This window comes from Mandrillus leucophaeus, unplaced genomic scaffold, assembly GCF_000951045.1.
Source record: "Mandrillus leucophaeus isolate KB7577 unplaced genomic scaffold, Mleu.le_1.0 Scaffold777, whole genome shotgun sequence".
Lineage (NCBI taxonomy): Eukaryota > Metazoa > Chordata > Mammalia > Primates > Cercopithecidae > Mandrillus > Mandrillus leucophaeus.
This window is the reverse complement of record NW_012108441.1, coordinates 1,008,838-1,033,293: the sequence shown is the minus strand read 5'-3', so window position 1 is coordinate 1,033,293 and position 24,456 is coordinate 1,008,838. Positions and strand designations below refer to the sequence as shown.

The window sequence follows — 24,456 nt, the reverse complement described above, 5'->3', positions numbered from 1 at the left end:
ATCCCTCCTTGCTTTTCCTGCTTCTGTGACTCCTGGCATTCCCTGATTGCAGATGCATCATGCCAGTCTCTGCCTCCATCTCCACATAGTTCTCCCCTGTTTATATGTGTCCAAATTTCCCTCGTCTTTTGTGGGCACCGTCATTGGATTAGGGCCCTCCCTAATTCAGGATGACATCATCATCACCAGTTACACCTGCAATGATCCTGTTTCCAAATAAGGCCACGTGTACAGGTTCCGGAGGTGAGGCTTCAACATATCTTTTTGGGAGACATAATTCAGCCCCATAACAAAGGGTAATACAATGTTTTGAGAGAGAATCTATGTACAGAAAAGTACTCACATCGTAGCGTAGACATTGATGAATTTTCACTTAGCAAGTCATACTTGTGACCCCCACCCAGATGAAGGAATAGAAGAGATAGTCGTAGAAAACAGATACCAAATTCCATGCCTTATGGAGAAAGCCAAGGCTCATTAGTCTGGTTTGTGCTTTTAGGGTTAAATCAGGTACGTTGTTGACACTTCAGACCAGGTACACCTAAGGATGTGGGTATTATGCTGCAAATCACAAAGGGCAGTTTCAGTTTTTTACCCGAGTGGCTTCCTGAGAACTCTATTGTAAAGCATACTGTTATAAACTGAATTGCATTTTGAATAGGAATAATTAGATTTAAGTTAGAGATTCTGCCAAAAATTGCTTTATCAGATAAATGTCGGATGTGAGCAGTTACATCATAAAAGAAGAAATGCCACTCAAACCTGTGATTGCCACTTTAGGAGAGGTTTTGGGTCTTGGGCCATTGCTCCGTGTTTCCATTTTGGGTGCCTTGTCTATAAAGGGGAAGGGGTGTCTGGATGGCTCTCTGGGTTGGATAGTGGGAGGAGACTGCAGCCCACATCTAGTTCCAGCCTCTTGTCACACAGTTGAGGGAGTGGAGCCCAGCTGAGATTGACCTGCTGAAGGCACCTGGATGGGGGTCATAGTCGCCATCCCTTTGTTTTGCATTTTCTCGTGTTTTAAAGCTTTGGTGCCCACTAATTCCAGCCCTGCTGCTCTTGTGAAAGTCACATACACAGAGTGACTGTCACAGCAACTCATTGATCTTCACAGTCCTGAGTTTGCTTTTCTGTAAAATTGAGAAAGAAATACTTGCCTGACCTCTCATCCCACGATTGTTTTTAAGAGTGGGAATCACAGCTCGGAGGGGGCAGGGAGTTGAGAGCTTCCACTGTAATGGTGTGAGCAACACAGGATGGCCATATTTAAATTGGGGTTGTACTGTGGAGAGTTATATTAAATTCATAAGGTCAGGACACGGGAGTTGGGCCTTATTGCAGATTCCTCCTTGGTGATTTTACTTGGAGTAAATGGCACATGTAATCATAGCACGTCTCATGTCAAAATCATGTCAAAGAATGCCACGGGTAAGTCTGCGGCAGATGATCAGGGCATCTTTTTAAAGGAGAACCAAAAAATTAAAATTTATCTTTTCCTTTTTAATTGTGGCTATTTTAAACTTTGTTACTTTAAAAATTACATATGTGTAAGTGGTCCACTCTTTAAAAAAAAAAAGGCATCCTCATTGTTCAACTCCTGGACACAGGGAGGGGAACATCACACACCAGGGCCTGTCGGTGGGTGGGGGAGTAGGGGAGGGGTAACATTAGGAGAAATACCTAATGTAGGTGATGGGTGGATGGGTGCAGCAAAGCACCATGGCACGTGTATACCTATGTAACAAACCTGCATGTTCTGCACATGGATCCCAGAACTTAAAGTATAGTCAAAAAGGCATCCTATCGTATCTTGGCACCCTCGATGTCAAAATGTGGTGAAAAGGACCTTTGCCCATTGTGTTAGGCATTTTAGCTCTGTTCAGAATCTGTCACTGTTACCTACACTTATTTTGATTTTAGAATTTGGGGGCAGAAATTTTTTTATCTGTCATGGAAAATAGCTGATGCCCCAATTTTTGAACTCAATAAAAATCCCAAACATTCCCATATTGATCCAGATAGATAGATAGATAGATAGATAGATAGATAGATAGATAGATAGATAGATAGATAGATGGGTATTTATTGCATCAGATTTTGTCCCTAAAAGGACTGAATCCAGTACAGGATGTGGAGTGAAACAAGGCTGCTACGGTTTCAGAAACAGCTTTGAAGCTGAGACTTTGCCAAGGAAAGTGGGAACTGCCCTGCCCCAGGAAGAAGTGATGAACCCATCCTTGACTTGCACGACCATGGGGTGTGTCAGTTGCCTCGTTGCCTTGCTCTGCAAACTCTTGCCCACCACGAGCTAGGCACACGCTTAACTCAGTGTTGTGGCAGATGGATGACTAATTCGGGTTTTAACTTGGAGAAGCAGAGGTGGCAGATTCCACCATCCTGACAGAAGGTTGCACACCCGCCGAAGCGCACTCAAAAGCTTCCTAAGTCGCTCAGCTTTAGCTGAGGCTGAGTGCTGCTGTCTCAGAAGAATTAATTACTTTGAATGGGAGTCATTTTTTAAAGACTTAAGAATGTTTCCTTTTTTTTTAGCGAAACTGAATGAACTTGGGAGAAATAAATGCTTTGCCTTTGAGAGTTTTCTGCTGGAAAAAGTCAACAAAGGGCTTCTGGGTTTTGTTCAGTGGTGTCTTGATTAGAGTGGCATAAATCTTAAGTACTTTCAGAGGAGGCTTACAAATTAGAGAATAGTTTGGCTGTTTTGGTTTGATTCTAACAAGAGTTCAGCATGGAGAAATAATACCACTGATGGGATGAGGAATGTGTTTAGCATAATAAAAAACTACCTCCGTGTAGCCCCATTTTTAGGGCAGATGCAATTTGTGTCTTAAACATAAAAACAGTCAGACATTATCATTTTTCTTTGCTTGTTCCTCAGACACCTTAATAGATTATACCCCTCAATCGTTTTATATTTTAATTACACAAGTGAACAAAGTTTTGCTGTTTAGAACTATTCTGTTGGGTGTTGGTTTTTAAGTTATAAACATTAAAGGAAAAATCATTTGGACTTATATAATGATGAGTCTTGAGAAATGTCAGTGTTTTCTGGGAAGAGTTATTCCATTTTTCTTTTCTTTTTTTCTTTTTTGTTTTTTTTTTTTTTAGACGGAGTCTTGCTCTGTCTCCCAGGCTGGAGTGCAGTGGCGTGATCGCGGCTCACTGCAAGCTCTGCCTCCTGGGTTCACGTCATTCTCCTGCCTCAGCCTCCCGAGTAGCTGGGACTACAGGTGCCTGCCACCATGCCCCGTTAATTTTGTTTTTGTATTTTTAGTAGAGACGGGGTTTCACATGTTAGCCAGGATGGTCTCGATCTCTTGACCTCGTGATCCCTCCGCCTCGGCCTCCCAAAGTGCTGGGATTACAGGCGTCAGCTATCGTGCCTGGCCCGAATTGTTCCATTTTTCCAACTGCCTCACTGGGGATCCTGGACTGGAGCGTTTGCCCCTGGGATGCAGCGCCGGGCACCTCTGCTTCCTGGCAAGTGGCTGTGCTGTTCCTGGCCTCCGTGACTCTTCAGGCCTTTCTCTCCCAGTTGCATGATAGCTGCTGCATCCGCAGGCATCCGGTCTTTGTTTCAGACCAGAAGAAAGGGGAAAGGGCTGTACCAGACATTTCTGCCCCTTTGATTGCAGAGACAAAGGCTCTCCTCAAGCCTGCAGCTAACTTCTGCCTTTCCCCCATCCGCTGGGACTGCACATGCCACATGGGGCACGAGGCTGCTCCAGTCTCCATGGTGGATTCAGATATTAAGGAGGGCAGGGCTGTTGGCCGCCAGGGATCCTTTGATATTAGTAATGGGGGAGAGAAGAGGACATCAGTTCCAAAGGGTGCAGTCTTCCTGTAGAACATGGGACTTGAATGAAGCCCTAATAGAGAAGTCAACTTTGAAGAGGCAGAAAGAGGACACAAAGGTGACGTGCTAGTGAAGTCTAAGATGAAGAGAAACAGTGAGGGAACGTTGAGAACACCACCTTGGTGTGTAGGGATCCTGCATGACGCCATGGATTCTAACACAAAAATACTGCAGAAGAAATTGATGTTTATGTCAGAATAGGGTGTGAGTTACCCGCACCAGAGCATGCCAGTTGGTGGTTACACATTTGACCCTTGGACATGATTTTGGGGGGAGTGGGGGCGGTCTCATCTAGTTTTATTTTTTAATTAAGAATTTTTTTTTTTTTTTTTTTTTTTTTTCCAGAGACATGGAATCCTGCTCTGTCGCCCTGGCTGGAGTGCAGTGGTGCAGTCACGGCTCACTACAGCCTCAAACTCCTGGTCTTAAGTGATCCTCCTGCCTCAGCCTCCAGAGTAGCTGGGACTACAGGCACACACCACCACACCCTGCTAATGTTTAAGATTTTTTTGTAGAGATAGGGCCTCACCATGTTGCCCAGGCTGGCCTTGAACTCCTGGCCTCAAGTGATCCTCCTGCTTTGGCCTCCCAAAGTGCTGGGATTATAGGCGTGGGTCACTGTGCCCAGCCTGCTGTCACTTAGTTTGAAAAGCAAATAGATTGTGAACATTTACAGACACAGGGAGATTACCCACCCTGCCCCCAAAATTCTAGATTTTTAGTTGCATTAAACACATCGTAAAATTCGTGCATCCTGGATGCTCACTTCCCCATGCCTGACAATGGGTAGTAGCTGCTTCTTCAGAAGGGCGGACCCTGCCCCTTCGCCATGAGGTCCAGTGCTCGAGGCTGTAGACCCCATTCTGAGGGTGTGTGTTCTGTACGTGCGGCCCCTCCACTTGTAGCGGCCCCTCCCAGCCCCTGCGAGCGCTGGCGTGTGTACTCCAGGGCTTCATGTTTTCCCCGTGTTGCCTTCTTAGGCTCTGCTACCTAGGGTATGACAAAGGCATCTCTGAAAAGAATTGTTCAAAAAAGAAAGATAGCCCTTGTGACGGGTGAGATTATCCATGTGTTACCCAATAAAAAGTCAAAGGTTTGAGGGGCCCTTTGAGTTCACTCCAGAGAAAGGTGCAGCAGCCTCGGCTTGGTGCCCACTAGGCCTCCCTGACATTGCGTGGTGGCAGCATTAGGTTATCTCACTGAACAAGCCCCATCTCTTTGAAATAGCAGTAGGATGGGAATGTCCATTAAAGTAAACAGCTGTGTGTTCTGAGAAGCGGGGACGCTTTGTTCTAATGGCCAGCAGTTCCTTTTCCTGTTTCTTGATTCCCTATCAGTTCTTTCAGATTGCCTTTTCACTTTGAAAACTGCAAAATTAAGTAATCCCAGTTATCTCTGTTTAAGCGGGTGCTTCAGTGATGTGATGACTTGCTTTCAAAAGCTCAGTGAGGCCAAGCACAGTGGCTCATGTCTGTAATCCCAGCACTTTGGGAGGCCAAGGCAAATGGAACACCTGAGGTCAAGAGTTCGAGACCAGCTTGGCCAACATGGTGAAACCCCGTCTCTACTAAAAATACAAAAACAATTAGCTGGGCGTGGTGGTGGGCACCTGTAATCCAAGCTACCTTGGAGGCTGAGGCAGAAGAATCGCTTGAAGCCAGGAGGCGGAGGTTGCAGTGAGCCGGGACTGCGCCACTGCACTCTAACCTGGGCGACGAGAGCAAAACTCTGTCTCAAAAAATGATTAAAAAGCTCAATGAGAAGGGGTGAGGATCTGGGCAGGTCTGCGTTCTGTGTTGGCTGGAAGCCTGCTAGGGGTGCTTTGACCAGACAATTTTTGATACTTCTAAGATGGACTTGAGGCCGGGCGTGGTGGCTCACGCCTGTAATCCCAGCATTTTGGGAGGCTGAGGTGGGTGGATCACCTGAGGTCAGGAGTTCAAGACCATCCTGGCCAACATGGTGAAACCTCGTCTCTACTGAAAATACAAAGATTAGCTGGGCATGGTGGCAAGCACCTGTAATCTCAGCTACTCGGGAGGCTGAAGCAGGGAGAATTGCTTGAACCTGGGAGATGGAGGTTGCAGTGAGCCAAGATTGCACCACTGTACTCCAGCCTGACCGACAGAGCGAGACTCCATCTCAAAAAAAAAAAAAAAGAAAGATGGACTTGAAAGACCAGGAATATGGCACAGGTTTTGTTTTTCCCCTCCCATAGTAATAAGATGAAAGCAGGGCTTTGGACAGGACGTCGCTTATCTTCGATGATTCTTTTTCTCTCCGTTCATCCTCTCCAGAAACATTGCCTATTGTGTTGCGACCAGCTTTTGTATAGGAAGGGAAGAAACAGATATCATTTGGATTTTGTCATCAGGGAGATGCTAGTCTTGTTGTGGGATGAGAAGCATAAGCTGGTAACTGTCAGCAGGGTTAGGAGCAGATAGTGGCCATGTGCCCCAGGCACCAGGGAGGCTGGGAGATATACAGAGTCCCTCGGCGGAGACGGTGGGGTTCAGGATGGCGTCCTGAGGGCTGAGTGTGGGTGAGCTGGGCAGAGTGTGTGCACAGCAGCGATGGGGGTGCATGGTGTTTCCAGAGGGGACCCAGTAAACAAAGCTCTGCAGGCAAGAAAGACCACTTTCTCTAGGGAGGAAGGACAAAGGGCCTGTTGTTGCGGGTGTGTGATGTTTGGGCAGGGTGGGGATGGTGTCCAGAACAGCAAGGCTTGTTTTGCATGGTGGTGATTAATTGCAGTGCCCACCTCCCGCCCCCCGCCTGATCAAACTGCTCTTTTGCATTGCTGCTGGAGGCGAGAGAGAAGATGATTTGCGTGAGGCAGACGGCTGCCTGTTTCCTGTCGTGGTAAATGGGTTTTACAGGGCAGGAGGTTAAAACGTGACTTTAGAGGTGCCTTGGTTTTGTTTTTCTGTTCCACACGAGCCATGGGTGACCATTTCTAATACATCATCCTTTCTCTGGAATATGGTTCTCCCTTGGCGGCAAGTTTGTCCTCCAGGAGACATGTGGTAACATCTGGAGACATTTGAATTTGTCACAACTTGGGGCAGGAGGGTGCCACTGGCTTCTAGTGGGTAGAGGCCAGGGATGCTGCCGAGTCCCCTGCAGTACCCAGGGCAGCCCTCACGGCAAAGAATGATCCGGCCCCAAATGTCAATAGTGCCGAGGTGGAGGAGCGTGGTTTGGAGTGTCCTATTGTTTATCCATGTTTTATCTATTGGACATTTGGGTAAAATAGCCTGTTTTTAGCTCTTACAGATGGTCCTGGTATGCACATTCTTCTGTGGGTCTTTTGGTTAACATACATGCACATCACTGAGTTGTAGGTCACTCGGTCTGTTTTCCCAGTCATATCTTTTTTTTTTTTTTTTTTGAGACAGGGTCTCACTCTGTCACCCAGGCTGCAGTGCAGTGGCGTGATTTTGGCTCACTGCAATCTCCTCTTCCTGGGTTCAAGCAATTCTCTTGCCTCAGCTTCCTGAGTGGCTGGGATTATAGGCATGTGCCACCATGCCTGGCTAATTTTTGTATTTTTAGTAGAGATGGGATTTCACCATGTTGCCCAGGCTGGTCTTGAACTCCTGACCTCAAGTGATCTGCCACCTTGGCCTCCCAAAGCGCTGGGATTACAGACGTGAGCCACCGTGTCTGGCCAGTCATATCAATTTTGGTATTCATCGCGTATTCAGGAGTTGAAGGTGTAGGGAGCAGCGCAAATGGCCATTGACAGACGAGTGGATAAAGAGAATGGATAGCGTACATACAGTGGAATATTGCTCAGCCTCAAAATGGAAGGAAATCCTGTTACTTGTTACCACCTGAATGAACTTTGAGTCCATGATGTTAGCTGAAATAAGCCAGTCCTACAAGGGCAGGTACTGTATGGTTCTACCTATGTGACATATCTGGAATAGTCAAATTCACAGAGGCAGGAATAAAATGCAGGTTGCCAGAGGCAATGGGGGATTGTTCACTGTTTTGGTTTTGCAAGTTCTAGAGATCTGTTACACAACAGTGCAATTATAGTTAATGCTACTGAACTGCATGCAATTAAAATGGTTAAGAGGATACATTTTATATTATGTTTTTGTTGATGCTGTTGTTGTTAGAGATAGGGTCTCTCTCTGTCCCCCAGGCTGGAGTGCAGTTGTACAATTATAGCTCACAGTAGCCTTGAATTCCTGGGCTCAAGTGGTCCTCCTGACTCAGCCTCCCAGGTAGCTGAGATTACAGGCATGTGCCACTGTGCCTGACTAACTTTAAAAACAAAATCATAGAAACTTGGTTTCGTTATGTTGCCCAGGCTGGTCTCAAAACTGCTAGCCTTAAGTGATCCTCCTACATTGGCCTCCCAAAGCCCTGGGATTACAGATGTGAGCCACTATGCCCGGCCTATATAATGTGTTTTTTAAAAATCACAGTTTAAAATTAAAAAGCATTGAAGATGCACTTGTCCTTGGGGCATCTTGTTCCTCGCAGCCATTCTGGAGTGTGTGGGTGGCACCATCTACTCTCTCCTCCATCTCCCCGGCTACACAGGCAGGCTCTGGGTAGCTAAGCATACGCACACAGACCCCTCCTTCTGTCAGTGTTCCATCAGGGAGCAGAGGCGCTGTGAATGTTGTGGGGCAAGGAGTTTATTAAAGGAATCAGAACTTACGTGATTGTGGGCAGAGGTTCGCAGGGAGAGTTGGGGGGTCCTGCACAGTTGGAGTCACAACCCCAGTGCCTCTGAGAACCCATCCGTCCAGCTTGGGGAGGGGATGTACTCTGGGATCCCCAGGGGAGGCTGGTCCTCCCGGGTTTGAGCCAAGCAGTGAGCTGAGGCCACTGTTGGGGGTCATAGGACCCTCAGTTGGGAAGAAGAAGGGGGTGTGAAGCATTGGAGTATGAAGTCAGGCTGGAGCCTGCCAGACACCTCTGCAGCTGTTCCTTGTCCCCATGTGACTGTGATGTGGCCTTATGGTATACTGGCTGCAGTGTCACCTCTACTTTCAAACCTTTGGCAGCTTCCTCTTTTGATCCAGTCTAACAAAGAACCATATAGGAACGGAGACTGTGGAAAATATAGTTCCCATTTTAGCCAAGATGGCTGGTACTATACTTGAAGTTAAACCTGACCTGTGGCATATTCCCTGCATCCAAAGGGCCAGCTGGGGAAATGTGTGTGGTTCCTTCATTATTCCTTGCTTGATTGTAAATACACAGTATTTAAACCGTGACACATTTTACAGAGGTATTTTTATCTTAGCCTGAGAGTTTAGCTGTCATTTAAATCATGACTTCTTGGGGGGAATGTGGCCTGGTTTCCACATAATCTACTTAGGCTAAAACTTTTGTAAAACAACTCATTTATAAACTGCAACTTTCTGTGTTTATGAAGTTCTCCGTAATGCTTTAGTAGCTAAACACCGGGAAAAGGAAATTTTAAGTTAGGTTTAAAGTAAACAATGAGAATATCTAGGACAATTAAGCTTTTGGGTTATTTCAGACAATCTTATATAAAAGGGCTTAGAAACCACTCTACCTAAATAGCTCTAAGTATTGTAAGTGGTTTCCCTTTACCTCTTAAGCTCTGGTTTCCTCGTGTTATGATTAAAACGGATACTTTGTCACCGTCCCTGAGAGTGGAGCAGCATAGCCTAGGTTCCACTGGCAGTTTGGACATGAACAAATTATAACGGCAGAATAAGTTGTAACTGTACTTGTAGCATACTTTAGAGTTTGCAACATATTTTCATAATTGTTTCACTGTTATCCTCCTGGTCGTCCTAGGATGTAAGACAACCAGCTCTTACCATCATTTTTGGGGTGATAAAACCAAGAGTAGGAAGCATTTCTCCAAATCGTGTACTTAAGTGGCGGAGGCAGGTCTTCAGTACTAGATCATTCCTCATCTTTTGAAATGCTCCCTGCCCCCACCCTCTGATGTGATTATTCCCTCCTGTCTGCCACCAGGGGATCCTGTACATATCTGTCACTCTGTCACTGCACTTGCCTCATGGGATTTGTATCAGCCAGGATCCAGTTAGGAGACAGAAGCCACACAGTAGTTGGAACAGGAGTGCTTCATAGGAAGCGGGATTTGGTGGATTGACCACATCCCACCATGCCCCCGTGCTTACGGCTTTTCTGTTTACAGAAGCAAGGTTGAACAGTTGCCACAGAGATTGTGTACATGCAAAGCTCAAAATATTTACACTACGGCTCTTTGTGAAAAAGTTTGCTCACCCCTAACGTAAAGAACTATTAACTTGTGGCAGGTTATTATGTATTATCGAGGAATTATTAACTAGTAGCTACTACAGGTAAGGAGAACTCTAAAGAATACGAGAATAGTAGATAGAGGGAGCAGTCACTCCTTCCAGGGCTGGGTCACAGAGTACCTGAGGAAGGAAGAAATTTGGAACTCTTCTCCCCACCCCCTCCAAATCTGAGATTCGAATCTCAATGGAGGATGGTCCATTAGGTAGTGGAGAAAGTCGCTGAGGGCTGTCGCTGAGGGCTGCCGCTGGCTGGAGAGCAGGGAGCCACCCCCGGCATGCCAGTGAAGCTCACTAGGAAGCTGGCTGGGGTGTCTGTGGGACTCGGTGGAAAGCCATCAAGGAATTGTCTCTAAAAGTCGCTGGGAAGCTGCCTGCCAGAGCACCAGTGGAACTTGCTAGGAAGCTGCCCTTGGAGCTAGTGACACTGTGTGTGCCACATGACTGCCAGGTCCCACTGGAGCAGGCAGGGAGGAAAGCACACCGGAATGATGAAGGCAAGCCCTTTCCACTGCCCGCGTGCCTCCACTGCCCTCTGCTGACGGTGCTCAGGTGCCAGCGCTGGAGAAACGCCCACAGGGTCCTGCTCCAGGATCACCATGTGGGTAGTGAAGGTGCATTTGGGATGCAGAGGCAATGCATTACTAACTGGTATTGTTGCAACAGATTGTCTTCAGATCTGCATTGTAAATTCCTCTGACACACGATGGTGTTCCAGAAATCCTCCCTGAACGTTGCTCTCCGTTAACCATCTCTTAGGTGGATATTGGCCTGTGCTCTGTGAAATTCAGGGCTGACACGTCCTGGTCAGGATCTGGCCACCTCCTGAGGCCCCAGGACCTTTGCCACATGTGGAGAGGAGGCACACACCTTTGGGCTCTCTGCTACCCTCCCTCCAGGAAGACCGTCACCCCTTGCCACAGAATGCACACTCCTCCTCTGGTCCTATCCAGTTGGCCTGCATTCTGAGGCTGCAGCTCCCACCTGCCTGGGGCACATTCCACCCCTGCGCGTTTCTCCCAGTCACTCCTGGGACAGTCAGCTCACCTTCTGTTACTCTGTAGAAATGTTGTCTGCCAACTCAGTCTCCACCACCTCCAGATCTTCATCTCATCTCCCGATGGCTACATCCTGATGGACTCCTCCCTCCACATTTTTGAGAGCCACATGCCCCCTTTTCACCTAGCCAATCACCCAGCTGTAGGCTTTCTGTCATGACACTCCCTTGGCCCGTGTGTCCGTTAGCATGGCTTTGTCACCTGGTGCAGCCACGTCCTCATCCTCTCCTCGTGCCTCATCCTCGCGCCTCTCCTTGCCATGGGGCCTCGTGCGATGCAGCCCTCACTTTAGGGAGAGATGAAACAAGGGTTAGACCTTTGTGGACTAAATACCTCCTTGAACATCTAGTTCCAAAATACATGAGGAGGGTTTTGGTTTATTTTGTTAGTGTTATTATTATTATTATTATGGTATATATTAAGAGATGGGTGCCTCACTATGTTACCTAGACAGGAGTGCAGTAGCTCTTCACAGGCGTGGTCATAGCACACACTGCAGCCTCCAACTCCTGGGCTCAGGTGATCCCGCCTCAGCCTCCTAAAGAGCTTTTTTGTATTGTTTTGTCATTTTTCTTGCTTTCTTACTAATTTTGTCAACTATGAGGAAAGAAATTTTTTCTTTCCTGATGGAGATTTTATGGATACTTTGGAAGATGAATACAGAGCTGTTTCAATTTGTATCCCGTTCTTAATGTCCTTACAGAAAATCTAAGAGCTGTGTCTTTGGATTCTTTTCCAGGAATTCCAGAGATTTCTAGCTGAAAACTTGGAGGCAAATTTTCCTTAAAAGGCCAGGAATTATGATGTTTTGAAGTCTCAGCACCTTTGGGTGGTGGTTTCCATCTTTAAGAGCACGAATCTGTCTCAGGGCGAAACTTCTGTGTAGATGACGTGTTCTCAGGATGTTTCACAACTTGCCTTGCTGGATGGGCCACATTTCCTTCCCCAAGTGCCGGTACCTTCAGATGTTGATGAGCTGTCACATCAGAAGTCACAGTCACTCACCATTATCAGCAACACTGCATACTCAAGTTTTCAGCCTTTCATAGCACATTAACAGAGCGATTAGGAAAACCGACTGCCATGACCGGAAGACTTCCTGGGTGCATGCCTTTCTGACAGGGAGAGTCAGGATCAAGGAGTCCCTTTCCTTCCAAAACAGTTCTACTAAAAAACAACCCAAAGGCTCACACCTATAACACCAGCACTTTGGGCGACCAAACAGGAGGTCAAGGTAGGAGGATCGCTTGGAGGCCTGGAGATTGAGACCAGCCTGAGCAACATGCTGAGACCTCGTCTGTACAAAAAATAAAAATAAAAATAAACTAGCCAAGTGTGCTGACATGTGCCTGTAGTCCCACCTTCTTGGGAGGCTGAGGCAGGAGGATCGCTTGAGCCTGGGAGTTCAAGGCTGCAGTGAGCTGTGATTGCACCACTGCACTCCAGCCTGTGCAACAGAGTGAGACCCTGTCTCAAAAACAGAAAACAAACCTATGAGTATAAGTAATTTAAGCTGCTCAAGACATGTTAAATGCATGACCATGACTGCAAATTGCCAGTCAGTATGCTTTGTGTTGTAGGATATGAAAACTGTCCGCCCAGCCTGGCACTCAAGACAGTCAAAGCCTCTCAAAATATATACCAAAAAACAACCAGCAAATGATTTCACCTCTTTTTAAAAAAAGGCATTTATGCTTAAAAAATGTAATCAGGTGGGATTCTGTCCTTAAAAAATGTTTACAGAACTACTAAAAAACTTGCATTTACAAAACAGTTGCTGACAGTATTCCCCTGGCATATGTGGGAAGGGAGACGGGGGCCGCTGAGCAGCATATGATAGTAATCAGGTTTCTTTCCCTCCTGCTTCCTGGGAGCCTGGACTCTACTTGCATTTAGACTCTGCTTCCTGCGGGTCAGTCTTCAGGTTCCTGCTGAGCCACTTCAGCCCATTTGCCCTTTGCTCCCCCTTTTCTCTTTTGTGTTTTTTTTCCCTGAGGATTTTATCCTTTTCTGCTGCCTTTTTGGGCTTCATTTCCACTTCTGCAGAAGCAGGTTGAGCCGACAGCTTGGCAGACCTCTGGACTCTGCCTTGGCCACCCCGGGGCTGACCTGACCTTCCCCTTGGGCATCTTGGCGGCGCCTGGTGCCTGCTGCCCAAAAGCCTTATGAATCTGGATGCGCCGCACCTCCCTTCCCCGCCCGCTCAGGCCTCTGGGATCGCAGCAGGGGCCAGGAATTTTTTTTTTTTTTTTTTTTTTTTTTTTTTTTTAAGTCTCAACACATTTGGGTGGGGATTTCCATCTTCTAGGGGCTTCCCTGTTATCGGAGCACAAGTCTGTCTCACAGAGAACGTTCAGTGTGGACAAGGTGTTCTCATCTATTTCCCAACGTGCCTGTTTCTTGGATGAGTCAGATTTTCTCTCTGAAGACGCCGAGCTCAATAAATTAAGCAGACTGAGAGGTGACTTCAGTGCTTGTCCTTGTCATGCAGATACTTTATCTCTGGAAAGTGAAGCATTGTTGAGGTGGTCAGAATTGATCAATTGCAGGTGTGACTCATAGCCCTTGAAATATGATACTGGACTTAAAAAAAAAAAAAAACAGCTACTTTTTCTCTTCTCATTTTGATTTCTGGTCACTGTGATTTTCCAAATCCCTCAAGCTGAAAACCCTATGGCAGGTGGCGTGGCCAGGTCTTCCTTCCCAGCCTCTGGAGCTGGTGCATTACTCCCGTGATTTTCTCTGCCTCTTTCCCCAAGAGTTCTGCAGAGATGTAGTGGTGGTGCCCATCAGGGTCGTTGTCCTTGTCGTTTTATTCTTATTGCCAAAGAAATTCATTTGTGTGTGACTATAAGAGTCTTCCAGAAGCAGCTGCTGTAGTGATGAGTTCACTCCCCCACTGCCATGGCTGCCTTCGCTGGGCCCCCACTGCCTGCAGGTCAGCGTCCAGATTCCCATTCCAGGGCGAGGTCCTCATCTTCCCCCACATCTGCCCTATCTTCAGACACGCACCCGCACACACACTCATGCCTCAGGCCTCCTGCCTCCACGCCCTTCTTCATGGGGAAGCCTCTGCGGAAGGCCTTCCCAGCCTTTTCTAGTTGCCGTTTCTATTTGGAGGCCTTCTTATCTCCACCCGAGACAGAGGATCACATCCCCCTCATGCTGCCACTGCAGGGACCCCATTCTTTTCAGCGTGAGCCTGCTCCCCCGCTGCACTCAGGATGCCTTCACCCTCATGGGACTTCATTGGGATTGTCTCTTCAATGAAGTATCAACAACTTTGTTCCATAAAAGACTTTGATTAACTGTTTTTTTCCTGCTTTTCCTAGAGAAAACATTTCCATGAGAACAATGAGGCATTCTGCACGTTAGGAGACATTGAACTCTAATCAGGGCCATAAGAGTGAGTTTCCATACAGAATATCAGTTAAAAACTAAGACAACAGTATTTGCCTGGGTGTGTGGACTTGGTGCTTTGGGTCTGTGAGTGCCTATAGCATGGCACCTGGGCTGGCATCGTCGTGGGTCGGGGGTGATTGACTTCCTAGCTTTTGGTAGAGGGACTTTTTGAGGTTAGAGCAAGCGAGAGCAAAGATTTTTCCTAAGTACTACAGGACAGAACTGCCTCATTTGTGGCTCTGGCACTCCACAGACATTAGGCGGCTGTCACTAATCGGTGCAGTGCCAAGTGCTTCCTTAGCTTGTAGACCTGGGACTATGACAAAATGAGCATCATCGTGATGCTATCATGCATGCGGCACTAGGGATGCCACAGGCCCAGTCCTTAATTAAGCCTAATTAATTCTACTAAACTTGAGAAGTTCAGTGGGGCAAAGAGAATAGAATGGAGGTTTTCAAAGCTGCTGCTGCTTTCCTGACTACTTTCCCCATAGCACCATAAACATGTAGAGGTACTTTCTCTGGACAAGGAAGCCAGGGGAAAAAATGAAGACTTTATCTCCCAAACCAAAACACATTTTTGCTGGGAAATGTAGGTGGAGTGTGGTGGGGGAAGGCAGATGGATGTTGTGGAATGCGGCCTTCGTATCTAGAGGGGAAGCTTTAGGAATCTTTGCAGATGAGAAGAAACAGCATCATGTTATCCTTTGCAGTGAAGTCAGAGCAACTGACAGCCCTTTCTGAGAGTCTTGCAGGACTTGTTACACATGCGCTTGTGGGAATGAGACACATTCCCACCGAAAACCCCACCCAGTCACCACTGAGTCAGACACGGAACTGTCACCCTGAAGAAGTGCTGCTTCAAAAGCTGTCCCAAGACCCTACAAGCCATTAGTCTTCATGGTTTTGCCTAAAGATTTTCCTGTGATACTTAAATTCAAACATGTCATTGTGGAGAGGACACAACTTCATTTATTTTTGTTTTTATTTTAATTTTATTTATTTATTTATTTTTGAGATGAAGTCTCACTCTGTCGCCCAGGCTGGAGTACAGTGGCATGATCTCGACCCCCTGCAACCTCCATCTTCCGGGTTCAAGCGACTCTCATGACTCAGTCTCCTGAGTAGCTGGGATTATAGGCATGCGCCACCAAGCCTGGCCAATTTTTTGTATTTTTAGCAGAGATGAGGTTTCACCATCTAGGTCAGGTTAGTCTCGAACTCCTGACCTCGTGATCCACCCACCTTGGCCTCCCAAAGTGCTAGGATTACAAGCGTGAGCCACCATGCCTGGCCTTTTTATTTTTTTGAGACAGGGTCTCGCTCTGTCACCCAGGCTGGAGTAGGGTGGCATGATAACAGCTCACTGCAGCCTCAACCTTCTAGGCTCAAGTGATCCTCCTGCCTTAGCCTCCCAAGTACCTGGGTGCCTCCCGAGTAGCTAGGTGCCTCCTGAGTAGCTGGGTGCCACCATATCTGGCTAATTTTTTTACCTTTTTTTTTTTTTTGTAGCAACAGGATTTCTTTTGCTATATTACCCAGGCTAGTCTCGAACTCCTGGACTCAAGCAATCCTTCCACCTTGGCCTCCCAAAGTGGTGGGATTCCAGGCATGAGCCACTGCTCTCAGCCCTAGACACAGTTTTAAAGCTCACCATATATCACTTTTATAGTGGGTCAAAATAGTTTCCTTGATTTTATTTTACTTTTTTTTAATTTTAATTTTTTGAGACAGAGTCTGACTCTGTCACCCAGGCTGGAGTGCAGTGGCATGATATCAGCTCACTGTAGCCTCCACCTCTCAGGAGCAAGCAATTCTCATGCCTCAGCCTCTCGAGTAGCTGGGATTACAGGCATGTGCCACCATGCCCAGCTAATTTTTGTTTGTATTTTTAGTAGAGACAGGGTTTCACCGTGTTGGCCAGGCTGGTCTTGAACTCCTGACCTCAGGTAATCCCCCTGCCTTGACCTCCCAAAGTGCTGGGATTACAGGCCTGAGCCATCGCACTCAGCCCCTTGTTTTTAGATATTGAGGAATGCATAACTTTTTATTGTGGTAATGAGGAAAAAGAGACCAGAAGTCTTAGGGTCTGGAGTTAGCAGCCATGGATAACACATGGATAGAAAAAAACTTCTGCGGTCTTTCAACAAGGTGGAATTCCTGACAGGCAAGAAAAGTCACTAAGACCTGAAGTCTCCAAAACAAAAGACCAGCTCCAGGATGCCAAGAGCTTCCTTGGAATCCCTGGACCCCCAGATGTCTGTAACTTGCCTCCTTATACGCACCTCATTTTTACTGTCTTTCCCACCCTGCCTGGATACTCTTATTTGGTTCAGGGGGAATAGAAATGAGCAAAGTCAGCCACGTCAACATGTAGGCTTTCTAGCATTGAAATACAGATGAGAGTGGGTCATTCCAGCCACAGCACTTAGCAGTGACCTAGAGAAACAGATAGCGCCCTTCATCTCTGATCCATCCTCCTGAGGCACAGCCTGGAAGGAGCCTTTCCTCTGTGCAGAAACCTTGGGGGAGGGTTGCTCCAGATCCCCAGCCTCCTGGCCGGCCCCTTGGTCTCCCTGTTGGGGCATGTCGAAACCCAGTCTCCACCAGGTATTGCCTGCCTTTTGCTATTCCTTGGCTGTGTGTGCAACCTTGGCGGGTGGAAGCTTATTTACAGTCTATAAAGACATCGGGATAAAATCCTCTAGAACTTTTGGAACCAGTTGGTGACTGAAAAAATTGCTGCGTATTTTTGTTAGGAGTGGTTTTAAAATTTTGTTTATGGTATTGACTAGCAGTGAATAATTGCTTTATTCACAAGAGTTCAGTTGTCCTCAGATGTAGGTGGAGATTTCAGGAAAATATGCAGCTTCAGAATTGAGGCATTGTAAGTTACTTAGCACCTAGCTTCTCCTGGCCCCCCACCCCAAGAAGAAAGCTTGAATCCAAAGCACCTAGCTTTTCAACTGCCAGAAGAATGGACGGCTTTAGCTTCAGGCTCACTCTTGGAAGTTATTCTCGGGTTAGCCATGGCATGCAGCTGGGTAGCAGTGAACTCAAAGCTGTATGCTGATATGCTTGTAACCAGTGATTTCTTCTTACTGGTTTCCTAGCAGTTTTAAAGCTTTTTGGTGTAAAACAGAGTTGGCAAACCATTTTTGGAACAAGCCCAGTAGTAAATATTTTTGACTTTGTGGGCCAAACGACTCAATTCTGCCCTGTAGCAATATGTAAACCAATGGGTGTGGCTGTATTCCAGTAAAACTTTGGGGGGTGGGAGGGGGAAAGAAAGCAGCTGGCTCATTGGCTCACTGGCCAGTGTGCCAGAAAATGGGCAGATTAGCTGGAATGAATTGCTGTTGAGTTCCATTTTACTGTATAGGAAAATCTAGGTTAATAAAAGTTACAGAATATAGGCCGGTCACGGTGGCTCATGCCTCTAATCTCAGCACTCTGGGAGGCCCAGGCGGATGGATCACAAGGTCAAAGGAGTTCGAGACCAGCCTGGCCAATGGGGTGAAACCCTGTCTCTACTAAAAATACAAAAATTAGCTGGGTGTGGTGGCAGGCGCCTGTAATTCCAGCTACTCAGGAGGCTGAGGCAGGAGAATTGCTTGAACTGGGAGGCAGAGGTTGCAGTAAGCCGAGATCACACCACTGCACTCCAGCCTGGGTGACAGAGTTGAGACTCTGTCTCAAAAAAAAGAAAAAAGGGAAAAAAAGCTATAGAATGGATGGCATTCAGGCTGTTAGGGAGTCAGTCAATACACATTGGGAGGATACTGTGTTTAGCACTGAGTAGTGAATATCTTAACATACACAGCATGGTATAGTAATCAGATTAGGGCTATGACAAAAAACAGATACGTGTTAGCAAGGATATGGAGGCATTGGAACCTTCATACACTGATGGTGGGAATGTAAAAACAGTACAGCTACTGTAGAAAACAGCCTGGAAGCTCCTCAGGTTGTTAAATGTAGTTATAGGGCCCAGCAATTCCACTTTATAATAGCCAAAAGTAGACACTGATGAATAGATAAAATGTGGTCTCTCCATACAAGTGAATGTTATTCAGCCATAAAAAGAAATGAAGTACTGCTACATGCTACAATGTAGGTGAACTTGGAAAGCATCGTGCTAAGTGAGAGAAGCCAGACCCAAGAAGCCACATATTGTATGACTCCATTTATATGAACTGTCTAGGACACGCAAATTCATGGACACAGAAAGTACATTTGTGGTTGCCAGAGGCTGGAGGGATTAGAAGCTGAGTAGTAATGAGCACAAGGTTTCTTTCGGGGTTAGGGGAAATGCCCTAATATTGATGGTTGTGATGGTTGTACAACTCTGAAAATACTAAAAGCCATGCTTTATTTGAGTGAATATATGGTATTTGAATTATATTTCTATAAAGTTGTTACAAAAACAGTCTAGTTCCAGGATTAATGTATGAGAAATCATTAATAAATAATTTAAAATGGTCCAAAATTATTGTCTGGTTAAAGGAAATCTAGAAAATGAATCAGTATCTTCAGGTCCCCTGTTTTCCATTGTGTGTGTTTCCGGGCTTTCCCATTCCCTGGATGAACAGGAGTCGTGTCCAGGGAAGGCAGGCCAGGGTGAGGGGTATAGTACATCCCTGATCCCCTGAGTGGTAATAAGGTCAGCCCCCTGGGCCCCATTCCCGCCAAGCTTGAGGTATGTCTGTTGCTTTCCAAGGACCTGCTCTGCCTCAGGAATTGCTGCTCGTGGAAGGCTCATGGAATATGCTTCTCTGTTACAGATTGAAGAGGGCAGTAAAGCCGCGGCGGTCGACAAGTTACTGGCTGGAGATGAGATCGTCGGCATCAATGACATTGGTCTCTCAGGGTTTAGACAGGAAGCGATTTGCCTGGTGAAGGGGTCCCATAAGACCCTGAAACTGGTCGTCAAAAGGTAAGACCTGAGCTTCCTCCCACATTTACCACGACACACAGGAGTGAGTGGAACATCAAAGTGGGAGTCCAGTTGTCCTACCCACATCACTGCAGAGATCTCGATTGGGACATGCACTTAGAGTTATATGTCTCGGCCAAGCGTGGGCCCAGCATCAAGTGTCCGAACAGTTCCTAATTTTATTACAACTGATTTTTATAAATGTTAATGTATTAAGTGGATTTGAATACTCGTATCTTTCCTTTGGCAATATGTAGATTATTTTCTTGGCAGGCAGAAAACTCTGCTTATGCTCCCAGTGAGGTGACATGTTGTTGCCTGTCTTGTACACAAGGTGGCAGGCCACTGCGCTTTCTGTTTTCGTGCTAGAAAGAGAGTGACTGTCACGAAGATGCCAGTCGCCAAGGGTTTAGAGCGCTGTGCTGAGGTCTGGAGGGAGGGTCTGGAGGGAGCTGGCTGTCTATTCCTGTACATTACATGTCACTTGGAGCTTGGATGGTTTTAAGAGGTTAGAAAGTGAACTTGGGGACATGATGCTTTTATATACAGGAACTAAAGCAATACTCCTGTGTACCACAAGAGTGTTGGTGATATGTCGCTTTCAAAGAGAAATAACTCTCCACCTTGGTTTTATAGTTGGCTTATTAATAGGAAAGTGCTTACACATCCTTTTTGGCAAAATTAGCATGTTCTTTTGAAGGCTGGCTGTAAATTTTAATTAATTGACTCACATTTATTTCCATTTTTAGTACAGACATGAAGATATCTTCCTTTTTTATGAAAAAAAATTTTTTTTCAAGTCTGGCCAAGTGAAGTAGTGTGCGTGGAGAGGAACAAAGAAATCTGTAACTGGTTGTGACTAATTATTTGTAAACACCGCTGCATTCAAACCAGCCAAGACAAATACCTAAAGGCTTTTTTGAAGTGGAGGTGATTGGAGGTACCAAAACAGTATCCAAAGAAAAGGTTCAGAAATGAGGAAGGGCCAGACGTGGTGGCTTATACCTGTAATCCCAACACTTTGGGAGGCCGAGGCCGGAGGATCACTTGAGCCCAGGAGTTCGATCGAGATCAACCTGGGCAACATAGTGAGACCCCATCTCTCTAAAAAAATTTTTTTTAAATTAGCTGGGCATGATGATGCGCGCCTGTGGTCCCAGTTACTCGAGAGGTTGATATGGGAGGATTCTTTGAGCCTGGGAGGTCGAGGTTACAATGACCGTGAGGGTGCCACTGTACTCCATCCTGGGTGACAGAGCGAGACCCTGTCTCAAAAAAAAAAAAAAAAAGGAAGGAAAAACATTTTTTTGCCTCATGAATTTAGCAAAGTCATTTGTAAGTGGTACATGCCATTCCTGAGCACCCTTTTAACAACTCTTTGTAGATCAGAAAGTAAAATCTCAGAATGGTGGTTTCTGAGCCATTGGGGAGGGTGGGGCATGAGAGGCACCACGACACTGTGTTATGGTTCCTCTGTGATCACCGTCGTAACCCTCCTATAGCAGCACGTTTGTTCTTACACGATTCAGTTAACTTAGTGGAATGCTGGTGGTGGTGAGGGAAGCTTGTTCTGCAGAGGTAAGACGAGGAGTTATAAATTGGCTCCGGCGGTCATCAGCCCGCTGCCAAGGCTGACTGCAACTGCCTTTTCTTCTGTCTCCTGTACTGTCTCGTTCTGGGCTCCCAGAGCCCCCAAAACACTGGGCTGTGCTTGTGGTCTTACTGTCTGTCTTCTCTTCTTCGACGGAGACACCAGCTTAGTTAGTCAGCATAGCTGGCCAACTTTGTATCACCAGGGCATAGCTATGCATAGAAATTCCTAGCATCGGAGTTCTTAAGTCAGAAGGTGTGTGCGTTGTGAATGTTCGGAGACATTTCTGAGTTTCTCAGACCCCTTTTACATCATCTCTAGCATAGGATATTTGTAGTTTGTTTGTTTGTATTCTCTGTGAATGTGATAGGTGAAATATGGTTTTATATTTACATTTGCATTTCCGTAGTTACGAGAGTGAAGTCAGGTATCGTTCCATGTGTTTAGAAGAATGGTAGATGTGATTCTTTTTTTGAGCTAGAAGTACATATTTAGTGATAAAGATGGACAGTCTAATATCTGTTCAAAGGAAAGCCATGCCACAGGAGAACTGGTTGATGGGAGGAGAGAGAGAAGCCTCAGGGCATCTGCTGGTTGGTTTCACTGAGTAGGTACTTAAAAGACTCTTGAGAAAAGGGATTAAACTTTGCCCTGAAGGATCTCCGGGAGCCACTGTGTAGAATCCCCATTTTGTGTTCTGCAGACCCACTTTCCTTTAAATGAGAGATGTGGACAAAATGATAATGTGGTTTAGATGGAATTTTATTTAAGTAATATGTGTAACGAGATATAAAGCAGCAGAGTTTATTTACAAATTTTTATTTCCAAACACACTTTCAATAACTGTGTTAGGAAAAAAACCCACAAGCTGTTTTTCCTCTGCTCTCACACAACACACAACACGGAAGACTTCTGTGACCAAATGTGCATAGGACTTCTAAGACTCCAGCTACCCTTATGTGGTTTTCCTTATTACAAAAGCACCAATGGGTGCTTTCAAAATTGTTCTTCTTAAAGCCAGAACACATATTCTTCTCTATCTAAATTTAAATCTCTATTTAAATCTCCCCGCCCTCCTCTTTCTCCATTCCTAGGCAACCACTAATCTGCCTTCTGTCTCTATGGATTAGGTAGCATTTTCTAGCATTTTATGTAGAGCTCCAGGATGGAGCGTGTACCCTTACAAGTGGCTAGTTCATGAAAAGAACTCTGCAGGTAGTTCATAGATTGAGACACCAACATATTCATATTCTGTATTGCTCTGCTTAAAAGCATGATCAAATGGTAAACTAGCTCGCCCAAGCCTTGTTTGACTTGTTGCAGTTGTCTGCCCCCATCTGCAAAAGTGTAATGAGGGAAAGAGGTACATCCATCTCAGTGTAAAGCGCAGGAATCCATGGTTTTTTGAGACAGGTTCCTGCTCTTTTGCCTAGGCTGGAGTGCAGTTGTGCAATCATAGCTCACTGTAGCCTCGAACTCTTGGGCTCAAGTGATCTTCCCAAAGTGCTGGGATTACAGGCATGAGCCATCGCACCTGGCCTCTCTGTGGTTTTTTAAACATCATTTGAATAGTGGTTCATAAACTCCCCTCCCTGTAATGACAGCTGCTACACGTCTTATTTTGTAGGCTCGTTTTATCTGTGTGTGTGTGGGGACCAGGGGACCCAGGTGGCCAGGATAGGATTGCGATGGGCCACTTTCACAAAGTGGTGGCATCTTGTTTCACAGGCATGGGCAACGCGGACCTTGTCGTTGAGAAGCTGGTGCTGGGAAAGCGATGCAGGAGGAGACAGGCGGATCACTATCTCCACAGACAAATGAGGGCCAGAGCTTCCTCTTGCCCAGCGTTGGGGGAGCTGGAGACAAAGAGCGTGTAACAGTCAGCCCTACCAAGTGCACGGATGTTCTTCTTTGTGAGGCCCAGGTGGCATCCACGGCCCGAGATGTCAGGGGAGGGGTGCTGACCGATACTCAGATCTCTCGGTTAGGTCAGGAGGAGAGGATGAGGCTGGCAGTTTTGCTTTTCTCTTTCTTCCCAGGTGGTTTGTTGTTCCGCCTCTACTTGGCTGGGGAAGTGCTCCTTGCAGGAAAGTTCAGGGCAGACGTGTAGCCTTTGTGTGTGTGTGTGTGTGTGTGTGTGTGTGTGTGCGCGTGTGCGTGCGCGCGTGCGCACGTGTGCGTGTGTTTCCAGTTTTTTTCCTCTGCACTGTTTTCCTGGGTGCCCAGGCCCACCCCTGGAGAGTCCTGAGCAGGTCTTGAATAGATCTGGGCTGTGGAATTTTCACACAGAGCCACAGGCCATTTCACCGGGCATTTGCAGCAGGTCTACCACTTGCTAGCCTTATGCACAAGTTCTTGGGAAGGTTAAGGCCAGAAACTGGGTGGCCCTTTGGCATTTTCCTCATTAACTTAACCCAGTTGGGTTAGCACAAAAAGGAGGTCTGCCTGATGCCCTCAGGCTGCTCCGGAGGAGAGGGAGCAGAGTTGGGAGGGTGGGGAAGGACTGAGAAGGGGACGGTGGCTCCTCGCTTAGCTGGGCTCATCCTGTCCACTCGGTGCCAGGGACCGTGGCTGTTGCCTGTTGCTGTCTTCTCTCTGAAATCTGCATTAACAGCTCTGGGGAGAGAGTCATCCATTTTTCTCCCTTCAGAGGCAAATGGCTGTTAAGTTCAGCTTCTAAAAAGTACCTATAATTTCAAACACCCTAGGGAAAATTTCTTTTAAATATCACATCATAAATTATTTTCTAAAGCTTTGCAATTACCCTTTTGGCTTTTTCCCCAAATATGCATTATAATATTAGTTTTGTTTACAGAAAATCCGCCTGTCACCTTGTCATGGAACCCACTCTGGGCAGTTTCTCTTGAACGGTCATGTGTTGCAAGTCATTTTGTGGGGGCCAAATCGTGGATAGGGTTGATTCATGTCACTTCCTGCCTCTTTGCTGGCAGCTCTAAACCCTCTTGTGAATCTAATTACATCCACTAAGCTTGCATTCAGGAGCCGCTTAGCCGCAGAGGGGAGGTTTTTTCCAGCAGGCTGTAAGGGTTTGCGAGACCATGTGGTGTGGTCCTGCATTTGAAGAGAAGAGGCTGGATGTCGAGGGACAGCACTCTTGTTTGCTAGGAGCTAATTTCTTACAACATGTGTCCCCTCTTGGGTGTTGCTAAGGTGCCCTGACTGCTGCTCCAAGCCCACGTTGTGCTGTGTCCCCCTCTGCTGCTGGCTCCTTGGAGCTGTCCTGGAGCAGGTGGCCCTGCAGCCCCAAGGTTGATTAGCACAGATGTTCCGGGAGCTGCTACTCACAACGGTGG

The 24,456-nt window shown here is 46.5% G+C and overlaps 1 protein-coding gene across 1 annotated transcript in view; it reads left to right on the top strand.

The window, feature by feature from the left end:
- Positions 1–17,201: 17,201 nt before the first annotated feature.
- SHROOM2 (shroom family member 2) overlaps positions 17,202–24,456 on the top strand; it is an 83,324-nt gene continuing 76,069 nt past the window's right edge. Inside the window, exons 1-2 of the mRNA XM_011966841.1 lie at positions 17,202–17,225; positions 19,400–19,551. Of these exons, the coding sequence (XP_011822231.1) occupies positions 17,202–17,225; positions 19,400–19,551 (176 nt within the window). The remainder of the gene's footprint in view (positions 17,226–19,399; positions 19,552–24,456) is intronic.